Here is a 22,308-nt window from a genome sequence, read left to right as displayed (position 1 = left end):
ATTCTTAAATTTGTGTTTTTTTTTATAAAAGAGCTCAAAAACTAAAGTTGGATTACTCTTTATTTACAGCTTTTAATTTTTTCCAAAATATTAAAAACTGCAAATATGAATTGCCCAGGTACCAGCCCCTCACTACACTATATTTATGCTTGCGTAAGTGCGGCCAACCTCCTAGGAATAATTTAAATTATAAATAGAAAATCTATGTGTTTGAAAAAAACTTTTTTGTCATGAGCCACTACTGGCGGAACTAACAGAAGCAAAGAGGAAAAAATATGAGTACTCAGATCGCCAGACCGGGAAATATGTGTACGCGCTCTTACGTTGGCTGCCGTGCTATTTTGAATTAATTATTTAAAATCATCGTACGCACAAAAATGGTTCTGTACCGCTGCCCCTTCCCATCCATTGGGTCCGTCACCGATTCAATTCCCGTCTTCATTTCGCCGCGAGTTGCGCGTCGGTGCGTGTGTCCGGCTCCGGCGCCGACATACTCGTCAATAATTAACTTCTAACAACTATAAATCTCAATTAAAGTCTCCAAAATGTGGCGCAAAACTACCATAGTGCTGTTTTGTACGACGCTGCTGATCTGTGAGTACACATTCAAATGCTTATTAACTTTTGGCCGGCGTGATTTATAATTCAACGACAATAACAATACAATCTTCGGCCATGATTGTTTTGCATGTTTTTTATTATTTATTAATTAGTATTACATAATAAAATTATTAACAAATCTAGTTTGAATGTAATAATTTGAATGTATAAATATATGCGTATTTAACGCTGGACGCTCAAGGGTTTTGTTGTTGTTTTTTTAATATGAGATCCGTCATCCCACGCATGCTTGGCCTTAACGCGATTATATTCGATCAACATTTTAAAACCCATTTTATTTTAGTTTTCAACATATAAGATGATGAGAAATACTTTTTATCGCATGGACATAATGTGTCGGATAACTTTTAACCTCAGCCTGCGTGATAAGATATATTACTTTCAATTATTATTCTGCCTTTCCGCTCGGTTACCGATTAATTAGATTCGAAATGGAATCTGTTTTTAGCGCACGGTTTTGCGTGAAAACAAACGGATTTCTAATGGAAGTTCACGCAATAATAATAAATAGTTATTGAGATATATTTTAAGAATACATGTCGTTAACATTCAAAACTAATCACATTACATATTTTTAATTATTATATTAATTTCCTACAAATGATAGATAGTTGTAATAGATTATTTTTGTATATACCTGCTGTTAGTTCGATTTTATTGCTTTTGGTGCCAATTCTTGACTTCCGAGAAGTAAGATATCTTTGCACTTTCTATTGAACAAACTTTGTTTTTAACTCTCAAGTGTTTTAGTGCATTACTTAAATTACATTATTAGTTTTACAAAAAAATAATCATACAAATAATGGAGTTTTATTTAGTATATTAATCTTTATCAATATATTGTAATTCAAATGAGGATCATTTTTTTTGTTTTGATGCTGACTTGTGTGAATTAATTTGCATATAATTTGTAATCATCACAGATTAAGTTTTTCTGGATGTTCCTAAACTCCCGAATGAATATAATTGTGCATAGTGATATCTATTGACTGTAAGCTTTAATAATAGTTTATGATTAATAAAATACATGTCACTAATTTATAGACTGATTTAAATCTGGCGTCTCACTACTAATTTAGTGGTTGTTGATTGTGTTTACTTAGTTGTAACGAATTGGACTAAAGCCTGTCATGTTGCAACGAAAGATTTATAACAAATAATAAATTATTTAAATCTGGCAACAATAATTACGCTGTTGGAGTACATTCCAGCGGTTTTATGTGCACATTATTTTTTGTCGGCACTATTAATCCCAGTTATTGTTAAGCACTAAAAACATCTCTAATTATAAATATTTTTAGGTTATGCAAATGCATTATATTATGACACTTTTAGTAGGAATCGCACAACTAATTTTTATGAAACGATCATGGATTCGTTTTTGTTCGATCGTTTATCTTAATTAATTTCAATTTGCTAAAATTTATCTTACACTAAGCATAAATGGTGATGTCTGAAGCTACATTATCGAGGCTATGAACTTCACATATTTAAATGTTTGCTATACTCATAGATTCTATAGAATCGTCAAAGACGTTCTCAGTTGCTAATAAAGACATAAATTACAATAGTGCAAAAAACGCTGTAAATCTTTATTTTAAACAATGCTTTATCTATTTCCATTTACATAACACTTTGTTCGTTAGTAAATCTTATTTTCTCGTCAAATTTTTTTTTTAAATACTATTAAATATAATGTTGATTTAATATATCTCAATATTTTTTTGATGTATATTAAACTAATAGTATGGACCACGTATTGGCAATATAGCACTGAAGTGAAAAATTGTCTAACCCGTTGGAATATTTTGGAATGGTCTTATAAAAACACAGTTGCTTAACAAGAAGTTATACTTTTTTTATCTTAAATATTTTTAAAGCTCAACGATTTAATGTGTGATTAGATTTCTTAATTATTTTAATTACACTTATTCTTTAATATTTTATTTATAAAAATAAGATTTTTATAATACTTGCATACATAAAATTTTCAACGTTCCACTTACCGCACAAGCACATTATCATAGTCCCATAAGTCAAATCACGTTACTTGACGTGCGACAGAGGTCGTCAAACTTTTTTTCATTTACAATTTTTCATAGCATGCATAGCTATAATATAGATGAAATCTGATAAACAATAATCTACATAAAAAAATTTTTACACGCATTAGTGCTAAAACGTGTCGAATCATATAATGAACAGTTGATTGCAATATTAATTACAGTTGCAATAGAAAAATATGAAATCGCATGACGATTTAAGATTCTATATAAAAAATTGAATCAGCAATTCATCTGCCAATGTTATATATATATATATATAAATAATAATGGAAACCTTTGTTTTCTAACCATTTATTTAAAACAATGTATCCATAAAGTAAAAATTGTCTGAAATATAATAAAAATCACAAAACAGCCTCACGATCACATGTCATCAGTACTCTTGAATCTAGACATTCGCATCCTGCAGCATTGTTTCCATAATTTTATCGTATTAGTAGATAATTCACCGGAAATACTGATTTTTTGTTAGTTGCAAGAGTACTATGGCAATAAATGAAAATATCATTACCATCAATCCTGATGTATTTTAAATGAGTATGACTTCTGAATCGATGATTATATATACGTTTGTTTAGACTGCAATATAATCTTAGTGACGCATTTCTCTGAACTGATTATCTTAATATTGCCACAACTTTCACAGGCGATCAAATTCCATTCTTGAACGATTTTGACCTTCAACACAACTTGCAAGGCTCACAAGATAAGGACTTAAGTATTTCAAAACCACTTTCGATACAAGTACTTATAATGTTTACAGTCTTGATAGCATTGAAAGGGCAACTCTTTATTTATTTTTGTATGAAGAAATCTTTCTTCATGGTATTAACTGTACCATTCTACTACAAAACTACGATAACCACATTGGTTATATGAGTATTCGCAGATGATATAATATATACTCTTTTATGATAGTTTTTCTCATTCAGAATGGTCCACTAGTTTTTCAGATTTTCGGTCAATATGAAGGAATGACTTCCTTCTGACATATTTAATTTAATTATTTAATAATAACCCTTTTTAACTCTACGTGATTAAAACTTAAAATATTATATTGACATTCAAATACTAGTTGAAGAAGCCGGTTTCCTGAGAGTCGAAGGATTCGAAAGCAGATTTTAAATGTAAGAATTTTACTATAAATATGTCTAAAATTTTCAAAGATAACAAAAAGGTTTGATGAGTTCTGGATAAAATAAAAATTAATAATTATTTTAATTCGAAACCTCTACATTCAAAATTTATTTTGGAATTTTCTTAAGTAAAGAGGGTGTCAGACAGGGCTGTTTATTATCTTCGAGTCTGTTCAATATAAAATGTTGCTCAAATTTGTAATAAATAACTTTTTATTTATTTAGAGTATTGTATTATTTTCTTTTTTTATATTTTTTGTATTATATTTAAACATGTTTTACTTCTTCTAAGTTTATGTGTTGACAAGATGTATGTATCCTTTTTTGTATTTTTAAACTGAAATACAATGCGATGCAGGCCACTAAATGTATAAATTTCGGATTAGACGAGAGTACTGTTAGTCAAAGAATTATAAGGCGTTGGTTCTATAAATTCTATACTAGCGATATTAATGAAAATGAGCCAAGTAGAAGACTTCCATCTGCTCTTGATAAAGATTGAGAAATATTGTTGAATATGATCCACAAACCACAGTTCAGACTTTTCCTGTAACATCTGGTAAAAAATGGACCGAAGAATAAAAGCAGAACTTCATTAGTTCTCAGAAACAATAGTGAACTATTATTGAAGAGAATCATTACCTCTGATAAGAAATGAATTCTCTACAATAAATAGAAGAGTTCAGGCAATTGTTAGAGAAGAAAGCACAGAAGCTCCAAAACATGCTCTGAAATCAAATTTGCACCCGAAAAAATATGTATCGCTTGTTTCTTAAACCAGGAAAGACTATTACAACGGAAACATATTATAAAGAAGTTGAAGTTGCATAGAAAATTAAATATAAAACATCCAATGATGATTAAAGAATCTTGCTCTATGGAGCGATATTACTATATAATTGCTGTCACGCCTCTAGTAAGTGACATTTGCTTGATGGACATCATTCGCAGGTCGAATTGTGCAACGGGGTAAATGTGACTTCACGGTGCTTTTTGTCTATATTATTAATTATAAATTATTATGTTCTATATAATTTATATATATTGGGGTCGTTTTATTTTTAATAATAGCGCATTTTTTATACATAAAAATTTGAGTGCTCGAACCTGCAACATCAGAGTTACTAGTCTAGGACGTTACGGACTACGCTATTTCGTCATTTAATGACATACCACGAATCTTAAGGAAATCGAAATATTAAAAAAAAAACACTACTGATTGGCCAATTTATTGAACCTGTAAAATTCGTCCATTTATAACTCTTATCAACTATAGAGGAGATGAATTTGGTGAATCTCTAAATGTGAGACACATCAACAACTAACCATCAAAAAGGTTCTTGATAATGACAAAAAATAATACTTAAATATTTTGGACCGTTAAAAGGAGGCGAGTCTCAAAAAACCGGTTGTATTGGGGGGAAAATAACGATCCAGAATCGAGAAGAATGGAGCTTAAAGATTAGAATAATATGATACGATTCTGGGTTACACTAGAACACCATTCAAGCTTAAGCCATAGAACCTCTTAATCCAAAGGATGATGTTCATAATTAGCGTATTTTTTACTTAACCCACACTTCTCTGACCCAATTCCTAAGCTCAAGTTGGGCTCATTTTCAGAGGACCCAGTGAAGTTTTAATATCGTCGCAAAGAACGGTCGATCCGGTTGGCGAATTTCCGCCAGAATAAATTCCGCGTAATGATGTACAGTTAGGTCCATAAGCAAGCCAGTGTCGTTTCGGCAGGACGAAGCGCGGGCGCGTCTCTGTGTCTCTCCAGCTCTTTTTGGAATGTGTCAATTATCGCCATGCTCGAGAACGAGGTCGTCAAACTCGAATATGCTCGCGCAAATTTCGATCTCGGTGTATTGTACCTAAACGTTGGCTAATTGCGCTCGCCATGGGCTTAGGAACGAAGGAGGGTTACTTACCTTGGAGCGCATACGGTTCTTCGATCATGCGTAGAATTAATAACGGTGCTGCGTTGTGTACCGTGTGTTTAGGAGGTCTTTGATGGAACGATTTGGTTTGGTGATTTACTTAAACATGCAAATAAACGATTCTAAGAATCACTAAGATCTGAGCAAACATGAAAATGGATTGATTTGGTTGAGAGCTAACTGAAACGAATGATCTACAAGTAAAACCAATTTAAATCATGAGAGCTTACTCTTCACTTCCAAAGAATTATACTTGAACTCTACTTTAAAGTACTAGAAAATAAGTTGACCAATATATGATTCAGAATCCATGTATTAACGTTTAATGTACTTAACGTATTTGAAGTAAATCACTAAGTATTTAGATTCTGATTTATAAAAAGAGAAAAACTATTTGTATGGAATTGCTTAAAACGAAGTACTTTAAGGCCCTAACACACCAGTGCGAAATGTGGCAGAAGCGATACACTCATCACATTACATTAGTGCACTGCAACCTGTTCTCATTCACAGCACATCAAAGCTTTTATCACACCACAAGCAAAATATGGCAATTTTTATTTACTAATGGAAAAATTGAGTGGTACTTAAATTAACTGTACGGTATAAGGTAAAATATAAATGGATATTACGCTGCTATGTTGTTAGTTGTATTGGTGCCGCATCGTAGTAGTCTTCGTCTCGAAGATCAACTCGATTTCTTAAAGGTTCAATGAGAGCAGATCAGACGATCGAGGTAGGAGCAGCTACTTTACCTCGGACTTAAAGTTCTCGTCTGGGTCTCTTTTGGCTTAACTTTCGTGTATTCCAAGTCGAAAGCGAAGTGAAGTTCAAGTTATGAGTTCTGATGGTTTTAGAATAATTTAAACGATTTTTCTGTTAGCTTAATAATAATCTAGCTGCAAAAATCAGGTGAAATAATATTTTGAGTTTTCAATTATTTTTTTGCTGCAGCTCAAATTTGCGTTGCTTTTTATATGACAATTGAATTGTGTCGTTTTTTATGGTTAAAAGATAATTTAACAGTCTTATTTATGATTTTTTCCTTTCTTTGAACACATTTAAAAAGTACTGCATTATATGACATACGCCTAAATGTAACAAAATCCTTTTATAAGACATGATTCAAGATCGGTTGATTTTTAATACCTATTAGGTACAACTTAGCTCCATTTTAATTATCGATATTTATCTGTGAAATTAGGAAAATCTAATCTGTGATGATCAATCAGAATTATAACTACATAATAATCATAAATTCCGATCTTCCAAATACGATAGAAATTGAAAACCCTAGGGTTCATACAGGATTTGAAGTAATAGTCAACGATTTATACCACTCTTTTGGTTCTACAGTCGTAATTAGTACATACTATTTATCGACCAAACAGGCCTGGTTCCATAAAAATACTATTTTTTAATTATAATTTAATTTAATAGTCTTTTCTTCACATCTCATGTGCACATGAACGGTTCTTCTTAATCCACATCCATTTTTGTATATGCACATTCACTCGATTACATTACTTTGATTCTGAATATCAGTGACTCAATATCTTAAGTACTTAGAGAAGTATCTTCATAGGCCTCTGAAATTCAAACTACAGAATCCTTGTCGAAAACTGGTGATACAACCTTAAAGTATTAGTGAATGGACACTTGTCAGAATGATTTATCTTAAAACCGGTGTATTAATGTCTATTATGATTTATTTTGTTTTGAAATATCGTGGGCATGAAGCAGTTGTAGAATTATATATCTGCCTATATTTTTAGGAATTGTGTCATAACTTACGGCCTGTTATGGGATACAAAAATTTCTCTTGGATGCCTTTTGTTGTAAGGCCTTATAGCATGAGTAAGAATCAGGTGGTGACATGGAAATGTCGTGTTTAACACTGTATTGTTCCCGCATAAAACCTTAACTAGAGCTTTAAAACACATCAACGCGTTTATCTTGTGTGTAATTGTTATAATATAATATCTACAGGATGATTCTATGAATAGTGTTTAGTAACAAAGTGCTAGTATTTATTATAATAATAAGCGGTGTTTTGGCGATGCGAACCTGCCATGTTACGAAGAGTGGTAGCACGTGCACTCGGCAGCAGTTTAGCAGCGTTCTTCGTTACGGTGTCTTATTTGGTGTGTGTGCACGGATTCGTGCTACTTTCGTCCGCAGCGAGGGGACAAAGCCGCGGAGGATTGCTTCAGGGCTTCGAGGGTCCAAAGCCCGGCGAACCATCACGGGTGTACCGCACCAGAACAGAATTGCTGCTCCGAGGTGCTGTAGACAGAAAGTCGGCCGGATACCAAGTGCACTCGCCTCTGCACTTTGGTGCAGTTTGGGAAGGAGCGGCCGGAGAAAAGCTGCTGAGATTCCATGTAAGTATTCTGAAATTTGTGAGATTATATATACATACATAATTTAATTTGTTATTTTTTTCCAGCTTTTATCTCCAAAGTTATTCATCAAATCAAGGAAGGCTCCGACGCCCGAAGGCTTTGTCGAACATTCCTCATCTTTAGATAATGCCTTGAATGATCCATTCTATGCATTATGGCAATCGGGCATCATTGATAAGGTGTATTTAAACGACCGAGAACCACTGAGTTTAACAAATTATAAAAAAGGAATAATCAGCATGTTTCAGGTAAGTCCTTATAATAATCATTTTTTTAATTACAATGTTTAATATATATTTTATAGTTCCAAGTATTAGACATGGAGATAAACGAAACTGACGTGTCTCACCACTGTAACGTCAATTATATTTCACTATCGCCCACAGCGATTAGAAAAATTAAGGTGAATTTTATTTATATTTATTTATTTCTATAGAATTATATAGAAATATTGTAATGATGTTTTCATTTTTAGAACAACTGCACTATGCCATTTGATACTTTGTCTAAGACGCATCCAGAAGGAATTCTCTCAGCCATAACCAAAAGCGATAGGAAGACGGATTATGAAATGAACGCCGATAATACAGTTTTAAAGTTGATTATAAATGTTGAAAAGCATGAAATGCATATGGTCGCTAAAGGAGATGCCGGAAATAGGATTAATCTATTACAACATGTAGAACTGCTAGAGAATGAGAAGGGGGATAGCTTCAATTTGAAGGCAGCGACTTTGCAACAAGCTTTACAAGAGCTGATGAATCAAGGTGGAGAGCTTAAGGAACAATCTTTGCAACCAATCAAAGAACCGACTAAATGCCAAGATGATTGTCCAAGTGTAAGATTTTCTAACAAAAATATTTTTGCTATAAAGCTTCATGATTTTAGCTATAGTAGATTTTATAAATGAAATTTTTGACAGAATTTTCGTTGTCAAAATATTTAAAAGTGCTATTTAACAGGTAATTATTAGAAGAGATATGTGCATTTAAATAAATACTTTGTTCCATAAATCTTCAGGTTTTTCTTCGGAAAAGCATTCGTTGCAAAGAGTTATTCATAAGGTATTCATTATTCTGACCAATGCTCGCTTGCACCTAATCTCTCCAACAGTAATGCACAAACAATTTGTTTTATGGAACAATTATTTTATATATTGTTCATTTAAATTGTCCTTAATATAATATATAATTATATATATAATTTAATTGCATCTTTATGATTGATAGTACATTTAAACTAATTTGGACCTGAGTTATGACTAGTAACCAACGGTTACTAGTTTATTAACTAGTAACCGTTGATCCAGAGTAGCAAACTCGAATTTTTTATTCGCTATTATTAAAATTATTACTAACCCGAGCTGCAAAGTGACATCTATTGATCATCATTTATATTACAAATAATAATTTATAATTAATAATATAGATGTCACCGATCCCCAGACTTTTAGGCCAATTACGCACTGTCGACTAGTCGCCGGCGACTACTTTATATGGTTTTAAATGGGTGCATACGCATGCAGGCGCCGAGTCGCACGAGCGTCTGGCGCGTTCCTGCGCAGAGGTGATGCACAGGCGACTTGCTATAACCTATAAAAGCATGGGTTTAGATGAGTGCATTCACAGGAGGAGTGACTTTCGAGACGACTTATAAATCAGTCACACAAAATGGCTTCGACACAGAAAAGCTCATCGTAGAAATTGAATCCCGAATTGTTTACAATAATTTTATATGAATATTGATAACGAAAAAAAAAAGATTGTAAAATAATATGTTTAATTATATTATATTATTTCTTGCTTCTCGATTTAAATTAATTTTATTAACATAATACAGATATATTTATAATTGCATTTGGGAAACAAAAAGCGGAGGTTTAATAAAAAATATATGTAAGAAGACGAGGAGGTGTTCCTAAGTTTCAATTAGTACTTAAAAATGAATTACAGCGGCGGCTAAAAATACTGATTTTTACAAATCTAATATGGATGATATCGCCCTTTGTCTGTGAGCATGGTATAATTGTAATATAATATATGAATTTGCTTATCGTAATAATACGTAAAACGTCCTAACTATCCTAATACATTATTGACAGCAAAAACGTGTTTCTATTATGAGTCAAAGGATTAAAAGAAACTATGAAGTGCTGACCATTTTCAACTCTCACGGATTATAAACTTGAAACCATCATAAACCTCTTCATTGTACATGCAAAATTTGCTCTATTCATATTTGCAGATGCCGAAACGAAAAAGGTCATAAAACTTAGATTGTGAAACAATACTTTTGGACTGTTATGTATGTTCCTTTTCGATGCATCACTTTCACTGCATACTTAATCCCCAAATGGGTTTTGCGAAATTGAATAGCCGGAGAATTTTGCATCAAAAAAATTGTGTGAGATATATAAATTTATATTTCATACGGGGAAATTAAATATTATATTGAAATTAAAATAATATTTTTTTCTCTTTAAAATTAATATTGCAATTTCTTCGCGAATGTACTACTCGAGCTCGAGTCGCTCGGCTTAGCCGCCTAGCCTAGTTACCTACGTTTTTGAGCCGGCGGCGGCTAGTCGACAGTGTGTAATAGGCCTAACTCTAGTGATGAATAATTACTTATATTCATTATATCTGATTGACTTACTCATTTGGTACAGATTTACCCCGCTGTAACGCATTGGGCTTACGCCTGTCAGGCTACAACTGAAGATTCTAATTATCTTAATTTTATAGAAAAAATAGCGCAACATTGTTGTATCATAAATAATAAATATTTTATATTGTTTTTTATAGTTGACAAAATTAATCAAGGACAATAAAGATATATTAAAATCGTCTCAACTTGGAACTATAAAATCAGCTACTTTATTCATTAAATTGTTGAAAGTTGTACGTGAATCCAGTGCTAATGATATACTCAAAGCATTAAAAAGCATCAAGAGCAAGGAGATCTTGTAAGTTATATTTATTATTATTATTTATAATCATTAGTTCTATTAATAAATATTGATTATTATAGGCAACAATTGTGTGATTTGATCGGTTTAGCCCAAACTATTCCTTCCCATCAGGCAGCTAAAAAGTTCTTGCATTTTGATAGCGAATATGATATTGATAATACAGAGAGGTATCTTTGGGGATTGTCGATGGGAAGTCATCCACGTGTAAGTATCTCATGTATTTCTGAACATGAAATTCAGCTGTAATATCTGACACATATTTTTAGGAAGAGGTTATATATGATATTTTAAAAATATCTGAAAACAAAAACATTCCTAAGAAAGTCTACGAGACTTTGATACTCACAGTTTCGGCTATGTCATACAACTTTGCTCAACAATCGCCGTTCGGTTTCAAACACAAGGCAATTATCAAAGTACAGAATCACGTCACATTTTTACTATCTAATTGTAAAGATAGCGAGTGCAGAGTCATGTACATTAGAGCCTTAAAGAATCTCAAACATCCAGAATTGATAGACGCAATATTGAGTCATGCGGCAAACGGTCAAAAGCCCGTGTCCGTTGCTGCTATGAAAGCTTTGAAAGCAATGCCCAAATCATACATAACCTCTCAAGTGATTAAAGAATGCCAAAAAATATTTTACCAGATCAAGAAAAGGTATGACTCCAGCTCTAGAACTATTGCAGCAGATATAATATTAAGTTCGAAACCGTCAGAGCAAATTGTCAATGAATTAGTTTGGTTCTTGGCTACGGATGAGCCGGAATATGAAATTAAACAATTTTTGTTCCAAAGATTGAACATGATCGCCGATAAATGTCCAAAGTTTAGAAACATGCTCATGAATATTATGAAAAAGGATAGGAACATAAACAATTGGCATGTGATGTCTCAGAGAGGTATGACAACGGCTTTCACAAGACCGTTTATGAACACAAATTGGGCGAACGGTTCTTTAGTGTCCATTCAAGAAATATCTGGCGGTGTTTTAAAGAGAGGTCATGTTGATGTGCTTTTAGAGTCAAATGGAGAACAGAAGGAACTATTCAGTGTAAGTAATAAAACTATTAATTTATTATTATATAAACATCTTTGAAAAATTATATAATTTATTACAGTTGGGACTCTTTGCTGGTGGATTATCGAATTTCATGGGTTCTAATAATAACAATAATGACGATGGCGAACCAGTTGAAGAAGAATCTGCGACGGCTGGAATGGAACTGACTGTTCAAGGAGTGCAAATTCGGCCCTTTACTTTCTTTTCCGGACAGGGCGAACTTATGGGTCATGTTTGGTCCGGAACGGCCAGTGATAGGACAACAGCATTCCAGGTAATTTTTAATTAGATCTCCGACGTTTTTGAGGTATGTTTTAAATTAAAAATGTAATGGTTTCCTGTTGTTGTTTAATGATATGATTGTGTGCATATCTGTTGACAACGAAGTAAACTAGAACAACCTTCACTTGATTATCGGTTAAGTTATTTGTGTTTCAATGATTTCAAAACATCTATATGCTATCTGTTATTATTTATTTTCTGTGTGTGTTATCCGCTAGCAGCTCTTAATATACTATATCACATATGCGTTGAATGAAACCTATCGTTACTGATCTTATCATATTTCATATATCTACTGTTAGAATATTTAATTGTTGGACAGCATCATTTTAACTACTTTTACTGTGTTTGACTTTTCTTTTCGATCACTTTTCACTAATTAATTTCAAGAAGTAAACTTCTAGAATTTCATCAGCATTTTTTCGGTGGTATTTAAGAGAAGGTTCGGTGATTAATCCGAACAAGATTTTTGCAGACACTGATTATTCCAAAAATAGAATATTCCGAAAAAAAAATATTTTTAAAATTATATAAAAATTTGAATACTTATTAAATTTTTAGTTAATGCATTGAATATCAGTTAAAATATTTAATTTTTTAGTTTGTCATTTTATCCGTCAAATACTTATGAAATTAATTTTTTTAGTGATAAAATAAAGGTCTAGGACAGTGATCGGCAAACTTATTGGCCGAAGAGCCAAATATGTACATTACAACGATTCAAAATAGTTCTGAGAGCCAAATCTGTTTTTTAATTTATTAAACCTTTATTATAATTTTAAACCTTCATTAAATTACAGGTACACTGAATAAAACTTGATTTCACACTTAATAAAGCTTTATTAGTTGATAAACAATAATATGAAAGTAAGGTATCCATAAATTTAAATCATGACAATGACTGACAAACACTTAATGCAAACAATGTCCTTGCATCTCCTTGGAAAGTTTCAGTAAGTCAGGTTTATATGTTGTTGTTTTTAATTTTAGGCATGATTCCAGGTTCTCATCAATAAGACAACTTTTCAGTTTACTCTTGATAAAGTTCATGATTGAAAAGGTTTGTTCGCATTAATATGTAGAACCAAAAAGGGAAAGAACAGCAAACGCAAGTTTTTTCAGCGGATCTTAAGAGTCAGGAATACTATTCCAAACGTTGAAAATGATCATGACTTCATTCTCCAGGTCTTTCAAAGCAGACCACTTGTGTTATGAACTAAGATCACATTTGTTCTTCTCCGATATTTCCAAATCAATACAAAGACGCTGAAATTTGGAGCTCCATATTTTCTTGTTTTTTAAATCCTGCAATTATATTTCAAAGTTACCAATGTCAATGCCAAAAGGAGAAAATTTCAACTCAGTTTATTGTATCATTAAGAAGATTTTTGACGAATGCTAAGGTCGCTTTGAAACCTGCTGAGAAATTCTTTCCTCATATTTAAAATTGTTGTTTTGAAATGGTGTTTGTCAATAGAGGAATTATTTTCTTGGCGATGCTTCAGCAGGCTCGGAAAGTGAAACAATGTTTCCCTTTCAAAATCTTGAGCAAAAGCGTTTTAAAACGTTCCCTCTTGATAACCATCGAACCTTGTTATGAAGCAGAAAATCAGCGTTCTCACTCTTCATTTCAACTAAAAATTCTCTGAATTGACGATGATTAAGAGCTTTAGCTACAATGGAGTTGATGATCGTGATCACTAATCCCATAACTTTACTAATTTCTTCCGGAAATATCTGCGCACAAAGCGCTTCTTGGTGAATAATGCAATGATAAACCAATATCTCGTAATTATTTTTTTCTTTCAAAATGGCAACAAACCCTTTTCTGACGCCAGTCATACTTTTGGCCCCGTCTGTAACCGCCAAGTACGCAGATTGACAGCTGTCATACTACTACGCTGCGCTGCGCCCCTATCGGACGAAACAGATACTACGTCAACGCTCACGTACACATTCAACGTTGCATGGAAAGGACACTCGACCAGAATTAGCGCCCGGGCACGTGGATATTTGTGCCAGAGCCGCACTCAAGGAGCCAAAGAGCCGCATGCGGCTCTGGAGCCGCACTTTGCCGACCCCTGGTCTAGGACTTTTAATCACTGCTTTTTTTTCGCTAGGCGATTAATTTCTTTAAATCATCGCTTTAAATTTTTTTTACCATCGTTTTTTTTTTATTTATTTAATTCTGTGAACTATTCTTGTTTTATCTTTGTATTGTTTGAGCAAATTTCATTTATCGAATCGTTTGGCAAAATCTAAGCTTTCAATTTCTCTCATGATAATGGAATGTGAAATATTTGTACACAATAATGTCGAACCATATTGCAATTTCTTCTTCCTGATAATAGAACATACAAATTTATGATTACGTGAATTTAATAATAAAATAATAATAACGACGAGTTACAAAGCAACAAATGTGTATATAATTGGTATACAAAAAATTACCTAAAATGCAAAAACATTATATAGATAAAATCAGATCATATAAAATTACTGCTGGTTTAAATCGATTATTTTACTTAAAAGTTTTGGGAGTTCTGGTTTTTTAAACATAAAGCCAAATTATACGGTCCTTTAATTATCTTTTTTTAATCCATAACTCTGCATACTTCTCTAGTTTTAATTTTTTATCGTTTGGGCAAATTTTATAGTTCAATTCTAGTTCTTCATTAAATATTTGTGTCAAAAGTATATTTTATGTAAATTATCTATTCATTATAAGGATAATGATATTAAATTTCAAACTTGTATTCATGGATATTTTTAAATAGTAAAATATAATCTCGAATGCGCAATTAAAATTAAAAATTGTGAAGATTATAAAAAAAAATAATGTTACTTTTCTAGTATCTTTAGAAGGTTCATGGTTACTTGAAAAACATGTTTTTTTTATTTTAATAACAATTTAGTTTTTGGGATTTTAACCCTTTTGCGTGTGACTTCGCAGCCAGTAAGACGCAGGTGGAAACTAGTAAGAATTTTATTAGATTATATTACATATTGCAATAGGCTATGATGAGCGAGATCGTTATTATCCGAGCGGTGGTAGAGAAGCTGACGGAGGGATGATGTCGGTGGAAGATCTTTAGAGTTCTGATTGGTGTGGTAGTGATAGTATAGCAGAATTTGATCCCTCTCGATACAAATTTATTATTTACACACCTATTAAGAAACAATAAATAAGAAACGTAATATTTATAGAATACTTTTTTTTAATTTGAATGATTTTTATAGATATTAATAGCAATAAATAAATGAACATAACAATAAATATTTTATATTAATTTTATAAAAAATATTGAGCGCTTCTGAATTGATTTAAAAAATCCATAAAACCCAGATAATGTTTAAAAAAATATGTAAAACAAATTAACGAAATTTAATAATAGAAAAGTGTTAAAATATATTATTTTAATATACTAATACAAAAATGTAATAAAATAAATCAAAGCAATAAAACTTTTAGAATCATTAATTTTTTTCTAATTAGGCAATATAAAATAATAATAAAAAAATAACGGAAAATTTTCACATTCTATCTACATTTGTACTTTCTTTATAAATATTGGAATTACTTATTTTGCATAGTTGTTTTTAGTAATTATTTTCTAAAGGCAGTTTTTTAAAGATATGTGAGATTTTTTTATATCTGTGGTATAAGTTGGTGATTAATATCTGAAAACTTGGGTTTTAACCACATGTTTTTCTATCGTGTCTGGGAGATCTAAATTAGTTATCATCACAAATAAGTTTTTCCTTGATTTTCCTAATCTCATGGATGAATAATAAAAATAAAATAGAGCTAGCTCCTGCGTAGTGATATCTATTGCTCTATAATAATAGCTTATAATAATTAAAATACATAAACTTTTAGTCTGGTATCTCACTACTTACTTAGAAGTTGTTAATTGTGTTTACCATGTTGTACCGCAAATCACTATCATTAGAGATCAATCGGGAAATATAGTGCAGATTATTATATATTACATAATATATATATATATATAACAACCTCATACATTATTATATTATCATATTACAGGCGTTAACTTTGCTACAAGATCACATGGAATGGATAGCTCTTGGAAACGGAGTAACAGCTGAGATAAGCGTGCTCGGTTCTGCATCTTTCGATTTAGCAGCCCAAATTCAACTTTCAATTTGGAGCAGAGTGGCTCATTCTGTCGTAGAAAAGAGGTAAGTTACTGATGTTTGAGAGTTATATTTCTTGTTATTATAGGCTATAGTTCTAAATATTTTTTACAGTGCTGGAATAGCCATTCAAGGACTGTTGAAGGCTGACACATCTTTTGTGCAATCTCAGACTGAATTTGTTATTGCCGCCGAACCAAAATTGAATCTAGTTTCCGACATCGATTTCTACACCGATATAGCGCTTTGTATCCAAGTCGCTCAACCCGACACTATAGTCAAGTAAATATTTTGATTGTTAGTTTAATTATTATGAATCCGTGTTATTTATTGCGTGTAAATTTCAGGCATAACATATACAAGGTGGAACGGATTCCGGGAAGCAAACACAAACTGCGTCAATCTAAATATAAAACAGTGCGAGTGCCCGGAAAGACTTACGTCCTTAACAGGAAGAACAATGTGATGTGTAACGTGATTCATAATAAGTAGATTGTGTTTGAAATTGAGGACTATGTAACGAATGTGGTTTTTATTTGATGTCTAGTCAGAAAATTTTTAGAAATTTATGTGTGGTGTCGTCTGAACAACTATTTTTCAAAAAATTCCATTAGTTACCTTTAGTGTAATTTGATACGACGAATGATGTTTATGTGAAATTATAAAAAAGTGCCTTGAATGAGAATTTTTATATGAAATTTTGTAAATAAACCAATATAATTTTATTACATTATTTTGATTTTAATCCCGTTCCTTATACACTTATTATAATACCATATATTTAAATTCAGTTCATTATAGTATTACATAGTATTCCGTAATCTACTTTGAAAGCTATAAAAACTCGAGAGTAAGGAGGAACCATATGTGAATACGAAATGAGGATAATGTAGACAGTCTCAAATGTGGTTAAATCACGAATGTCATATGACACGATTGTCCCACTTTTAAACTTATTAAAACCCAAAGCGGAGATCTCTTTAAGTGCCATTGCTGGGTTTCGGATAAAAAGTTTTTAAGTCTTTTCGGAAAATCGAATGGAGGATGAGTTCTGCATACTAAATTGTTAATAGCTTAGAATTGATGTTTTAACTAATCTGATCATAGATATGGTCAATGTGAGAATCAGATACATCGACAACACTAAGGTCCTTATGATTTTTTGTGATTATAACAAAGTATGCTGCTAAGAATAAATAGTTAACACCAACTTTAATAGCAACTGGTTTTGATTTATTATATGCATAATTGTCATAACCAGCAGTTCATGTAAATTCATCGAAGCTCATTATAACCGAGTTAGACTGTGTGTACCTAAAAAAAGTGATAATTGCGTATTTGACGTTGCGGTAATATATTGTGTGTCATGTTACCAACTTTTGATATTTCTAGTGCCTCGTAAAGTTTTTCCTTAGTTTCGCAACTTTTGCAAAAGTTGTAGATTTATAATTTTTCACTAGTTTTGCAATTTTTTTCTTTGAGAACTCTGCTTGTTAGAGAACTTAACAATGTAATAAATTGTGGATCAACTATTTTTTTTATAATAAAAATAATAAATATAATTTATATGTTACAAAAGAAAAATATCAAAGTTTGATAACTAAGTTTTCCAGGCGAGAGACCTAATAAAACTTGAAACTTTGTGACATGTTGTTATGACTTCTTTCTAAAAGAAATGTTTTTCAAGTTGAAAAATTTGAACCGTTGTTAAAAAAATATGAAGTATATAAAAATAAAGGTATATTTATATATTTCACAATATTTTAATTAAATTATATAATTTAAATACATATGTTAATACAACTCTTAATTCCAAACTGCTAAATGTATTGATTGAGAACCTCTGCTAACCACAAATGCTTCAAAAGCTTTCCTCTTCACCACAACTTTCCAGCAAGTTTTCCCTATTGAAATATAATCAACTTTACTCTTTTGTCATTGATTTATTATTATTAGTGTTACTACAAAAAATATACAGAAGGCTTAGAATAAAAATTAATCGAATTTATTTTCAATGAATATTAATTATATTAATGCAAAAATATGTTTAATTGTCCAAGAACTGGATATAGTACATAAGGAAAAGATAAGATTATATTAAATATTTAGTTGCGACTAGAAACAAGCATTACAGTTAGCGCCTCAGTAAATAAGAAAAGAGTTACATATGTTATATTTACATTTTCTCGTGGTTCATTATTTCAGCACTGATTTAATCGATCCTTCGTGCAGAAATATTTGATAATGATAATGCTGGGTATTTAAAATGTATTTATTGCTTTACCTTGAGTCCATCGAAATGTGTGAAAGAAATACTCAAACAACGAATACGATTAAAATAATTAGCGCGTAGCGTAAAATTACGAACGCAAGGCGTGAAATCACTATGTCCCAGTGAGATACAACTGCCGGCAATGTTTTGTTTACATCAATTCAGTGGCGTAACTAGAAAATTGTACTCATAAACAAAGAAAAACAATGCTTAGATAGTTTGATCGTGCAGTGAGAAATCTTCGGTAATGTGCGGTATCTGGACGGTGCATTCGTTTATTTTTATAGTTACAAATTTTTATGCAAATTATTTATTATTCACAAACGTTCGCATTGTTCTCGCCGCAATATTACTTCATCGAAGTACATAATCGAAGATCGAGTTGAACTTTTGTAGATTCGGCGTAAGGCTGCTTGATGCAAGTTTCAAGTCGGAAGCGAAGTGGTCAATCCTGTCAGGGCTCGGTTATTTTTTCCAGGTCGGTAATTAAAAATTCAACAATCCAAATGTTAACCTTAAATATTAATATTTTTTGTCAGGAATAATTATTGTCCGCAAAAATCCTGTCTGGAAAGTTCCTATCCGCAAAAATCTGTCCGCAAAATTCGTGTCCATAATAATCCTGTCCAGAAAAATCCGAGCAGGATTTTTCTGGACAGGATTATGACCTTTTAGTCCTGACCGCCGTCAGGACTAAAAGACGTTGATGATTTGGGACGGAACCAGACTCTTTGTTTTATTCTAATACAGATCTTATTAGATTCTAAATCGGTAAGGTTGCTACCATAGCTATTCTCAGATATGTACAATTTGAGAATAATTTAGCTGCTCGGCGGAAGTACTCAGCACCAATCCTTGTTTTTTTTTAAAGTAAGGTCCAACGTTTTTAGTGGATGTATTCGAAAATATAATTAGATACATTACCGTTACTTGTTTGATTCGTTGATGAGATGATTTTGGGTAGACCCGAAAAATATTTACTGAAAAATAAATTTAGTAATCGAGTAAAAAAATTCTGAAACCATCCCGAGATACAATGAATTATTTTAAAATATATTTTATTACATCTCAAATTAATCGAATATTATAATAAAAAAACATTGTAATGCTTTTTAATATTTTTTATGTCAAAATTATGCTGACCGTTTTCTTTGGTTAGTGGTTCATCACGAGTACGCACTACATGGCAATCACCGAGGAGTATTACCAAGAGGTTCTGCGTCGCCTTTGTGACGCTGTGAGATGCAAACTTTTTTCTAGCACTTGCAATACGCATGCAAGTGCTAGAAAAAAAAACAAGAAAAAAATAAGAACCGTGAACCCATGATTGGTTGAGAAAGCGGTGACGGGACATTTCAGATGAGAGAATTTCTGATCAAAGTCTTGAGAGCAGCCTTTCCACTCCCATCGTCAGATTTGTTCCAGGTCATCATCTCTGAATCACCAGGAGTTCACATTTGAAGACGGCACAGAGCCACGACACGAACGATGATATTTATGTTTGGTAAATTAAATTTTAATAAACACGTATGCCAAGCATTGGTATCGCACAAATTGTTTTGTCACGTACCCCATGCCATAGGACCGCTATGGGAAAACCAATAACCTAATTTATGTAATGCCGTCGACTATCTAAATGTTAAGTGACTTAAGAATACGATCACAGCATGTGGCTTACTTACAATTTTATTTAATAATAATAAGGTATATGTTTCATGTTTTATGAATAATTGTTTGCTGTTCAATGATGACGATGACGAACCAAATAGTCCTAATTTATTATACACATATATATTCTTTTTTTTTACCGGCCATTGCCATGGCACGAGATCCTATCTATCCGTCTGCCGCAACTACCACACAAAAGAGGAAGAGAAAAAAGAACAACCACACTCATACTAGAATACAAACTCCCGGCCCTGGTATATAACACCTGTGTGATCAGCTGAGCAGTATTCGTCCGTCCGTGCGCGCGGTCGGTCGCGCGCTCGCCCGATATGGGATCGCGTACCCAAGTTTACGACCACTGAATACAGCCAGTTTATCCCAGTGACCTCCTGTACCTTCGCTACATTCCCCAGAGGGATAATCAGAACAGAAGAGTATAGAAGACTGGTCGATTTGTGGCACTTCTACAAGTTCTTCTCCTGAGTTGCCGGAATGCCGAGATCATCAGGTGGGTGGCCGGTTCACGTGTTTGTTGTGCAGTTGCGAAATTTTTCATTCGGTTTTCTTCCGAGCGAGCGTATGGCCGACAAAACATAGTATACACAAATATAATAATAATATTGAATAGTTTGCAAATTATTGGAAATGTGTGTAATGTTAGTGGCAAAATGATGAATTTGGACGTTTTATAATAAAAATAATGGCGGACCATTTAAATAACAAAATGAATGCATATTTAAATATGTTTTTTGTTTGTATTCAAAAATTAATTGACAATAAAAAGGAATTCGAAATGATTTTGATATAAAGAGACGAATTATATTTATGTTGATCTAATCTGTCATCATTTTTTCAATCATAATAAATTGAAATCGGTAGAAAATCTCGGTTAGAATTTTTATACATTTTGCTATCGTAGTAAAGTAAAAATTGTATGTTCAAGTAGATTTTATAATGTGATTACACGTTTTATGATAGTCCATTATGACATACGTGATATCTAATTTATATGAGGCGTGTAGAATATTAAAAGCAATTTTATTTTATAAAATTATTTCACAAACCCCGATTATACATTAACCCTTTGTGCTCGTAAATCGACAATGTGTCGACATCGTATTCCAAGCGTTGCACTCGTACGTCGACAAAACTTCGAACGCATTTATTGGCTTTGTGTTCAAGCAAATTTTGCCAATTTAAATTTATTAATGGTAAAAAAACTTCTGTTAAACACAATTCAGTAATATTGAATTTTTAACTTATGCAAATAACTCAATAATCTTAAATTTACGAGTGTAAGTTTATTGTAAAAATGTTCATCGGAACATGGCCGGACGGTTGCGGTGTTAAGACTGAATCGCGTGATATTTGACAGTTTTACGTTTTCAATTATTGCTGTTAAACTGATTTTTTCCTTCAAAGGGTATCTATATTTTTATGATATGGGATGAAACGAGATCATATGCTTTAATTGTGCATAATTGTTACTCTGTATTGAGTGTCTGTTATGAAATAAAAGGATTAGAAAATTCAGTAAGACGAAAAAAGAGCGAAATGCCGTTAGGCAAGCAGAGATGGCTATTTTAAAATGAGCGATTGACAACTATCGACCAGGGTACTAAACTCAAATAATAATATTAGTCTTTTCGAGCTAGTAAATTACTAAGTTATGTAAAACAGAAATCGTAATCTGTGTTTTAATTATTTATAAATACATATATT

General features: G+C 32.1%; 1 protein-coding gene across 4 annotated transcripts; it reads left to right on the top strand.

Moving 5' to 3' along the window:
- Positions 1-385: 385 nt before the first annotated feature.
- On the top strand, positions 386-17,371 carry Mtp (microsomal triacylglycerol transfer protein). Of its 4 annotated transcripts, none has more exons than XM_088198949.1 (12): positions 386-594; positions 7,948-8,150; positions 8,216-8,419; positions 8,476-8,574; positions 8,647-9,009; positions 10,976-11,136; positions 11,202-11,346; positions 11,409-12,197; positions 12,265-12,480; positions 16,537-16,691; positions 16,761-16,928; positions 16,994-17,371. In XM_088198949.1, exons 1-12 carry the CDS (start codon positions 546-548, stop codon positions 17,136-17,138), a joined length of 2,697 nt encoding a protein of 898 aa, XP_088055075.1. In that variant the 5' UTR covers positions 386-545; the 3' UTR covers positions 17,139-17,371. The 4 variants fall into 4 exon arrangements, with proteins under 4 accessions (XP_088055075.1, XP_088055072.1, XP_088055074.1 ...); XM_088198946.1 differs by lacking the exon at positions 386-594 and adding an exon at positions 5,546-5,649 and having other exon boundaries at positions 7,756-8,150; XM_088198948.1 differs by lacking the exon at positions 386-594 and adding an exon at positions 5,557-5,619 and having other exon boundaries at positions 7,756-8,150.
- Positions 17,372-22,308: the final 4,937 nt, after the last annotated feature.

This window comes from Plectrocnemia conspersa, unplaced genomic scaffold, assembly GCF_051122295.1.
Source record: "Plectrocnemia conspersa isolate PC_06_02 unplaced genomic scaffold, ASM5112229v1 ptg000011l, whole genome shotgun sequence".
NCBI lineage: Eukaryota > Metazoa > Arthropoda > Insecta > Trichoptera > Polycentropodidae > Plectrocnemia > Plectrocnemia conspersa.
The sequence above is the reverse complement of the archived record's forward strand: the minus strand, read 5'-3'. Positions and strand labels throughout refer to the sequence as shown.

Excerpts from the sequence above, each read along its gene's own strand:
- Mtp (XM_088198946.1), top strand. The coding sequence starts at position 7,839 with ATGTTACGAAGAGTGGTAGCACGTGCACTCGGCAGCAGTTTAGCAGCG. Across the intron at positions 8,575-8,646 it reads CAGCGATTAGAAAAATTAAG|AACAACTGCACTATGCCATT; the intron begins GTGAATTTTATT and ends TTTCATTTTTAG. Across the intron at positions 11,347-11,408 it reads CGATGGGAAGTCATCCACGT|GAAGAGGTTATATATGATAT; the intron begins GTAAGTATCTCA and ends ACATATTTTTAG.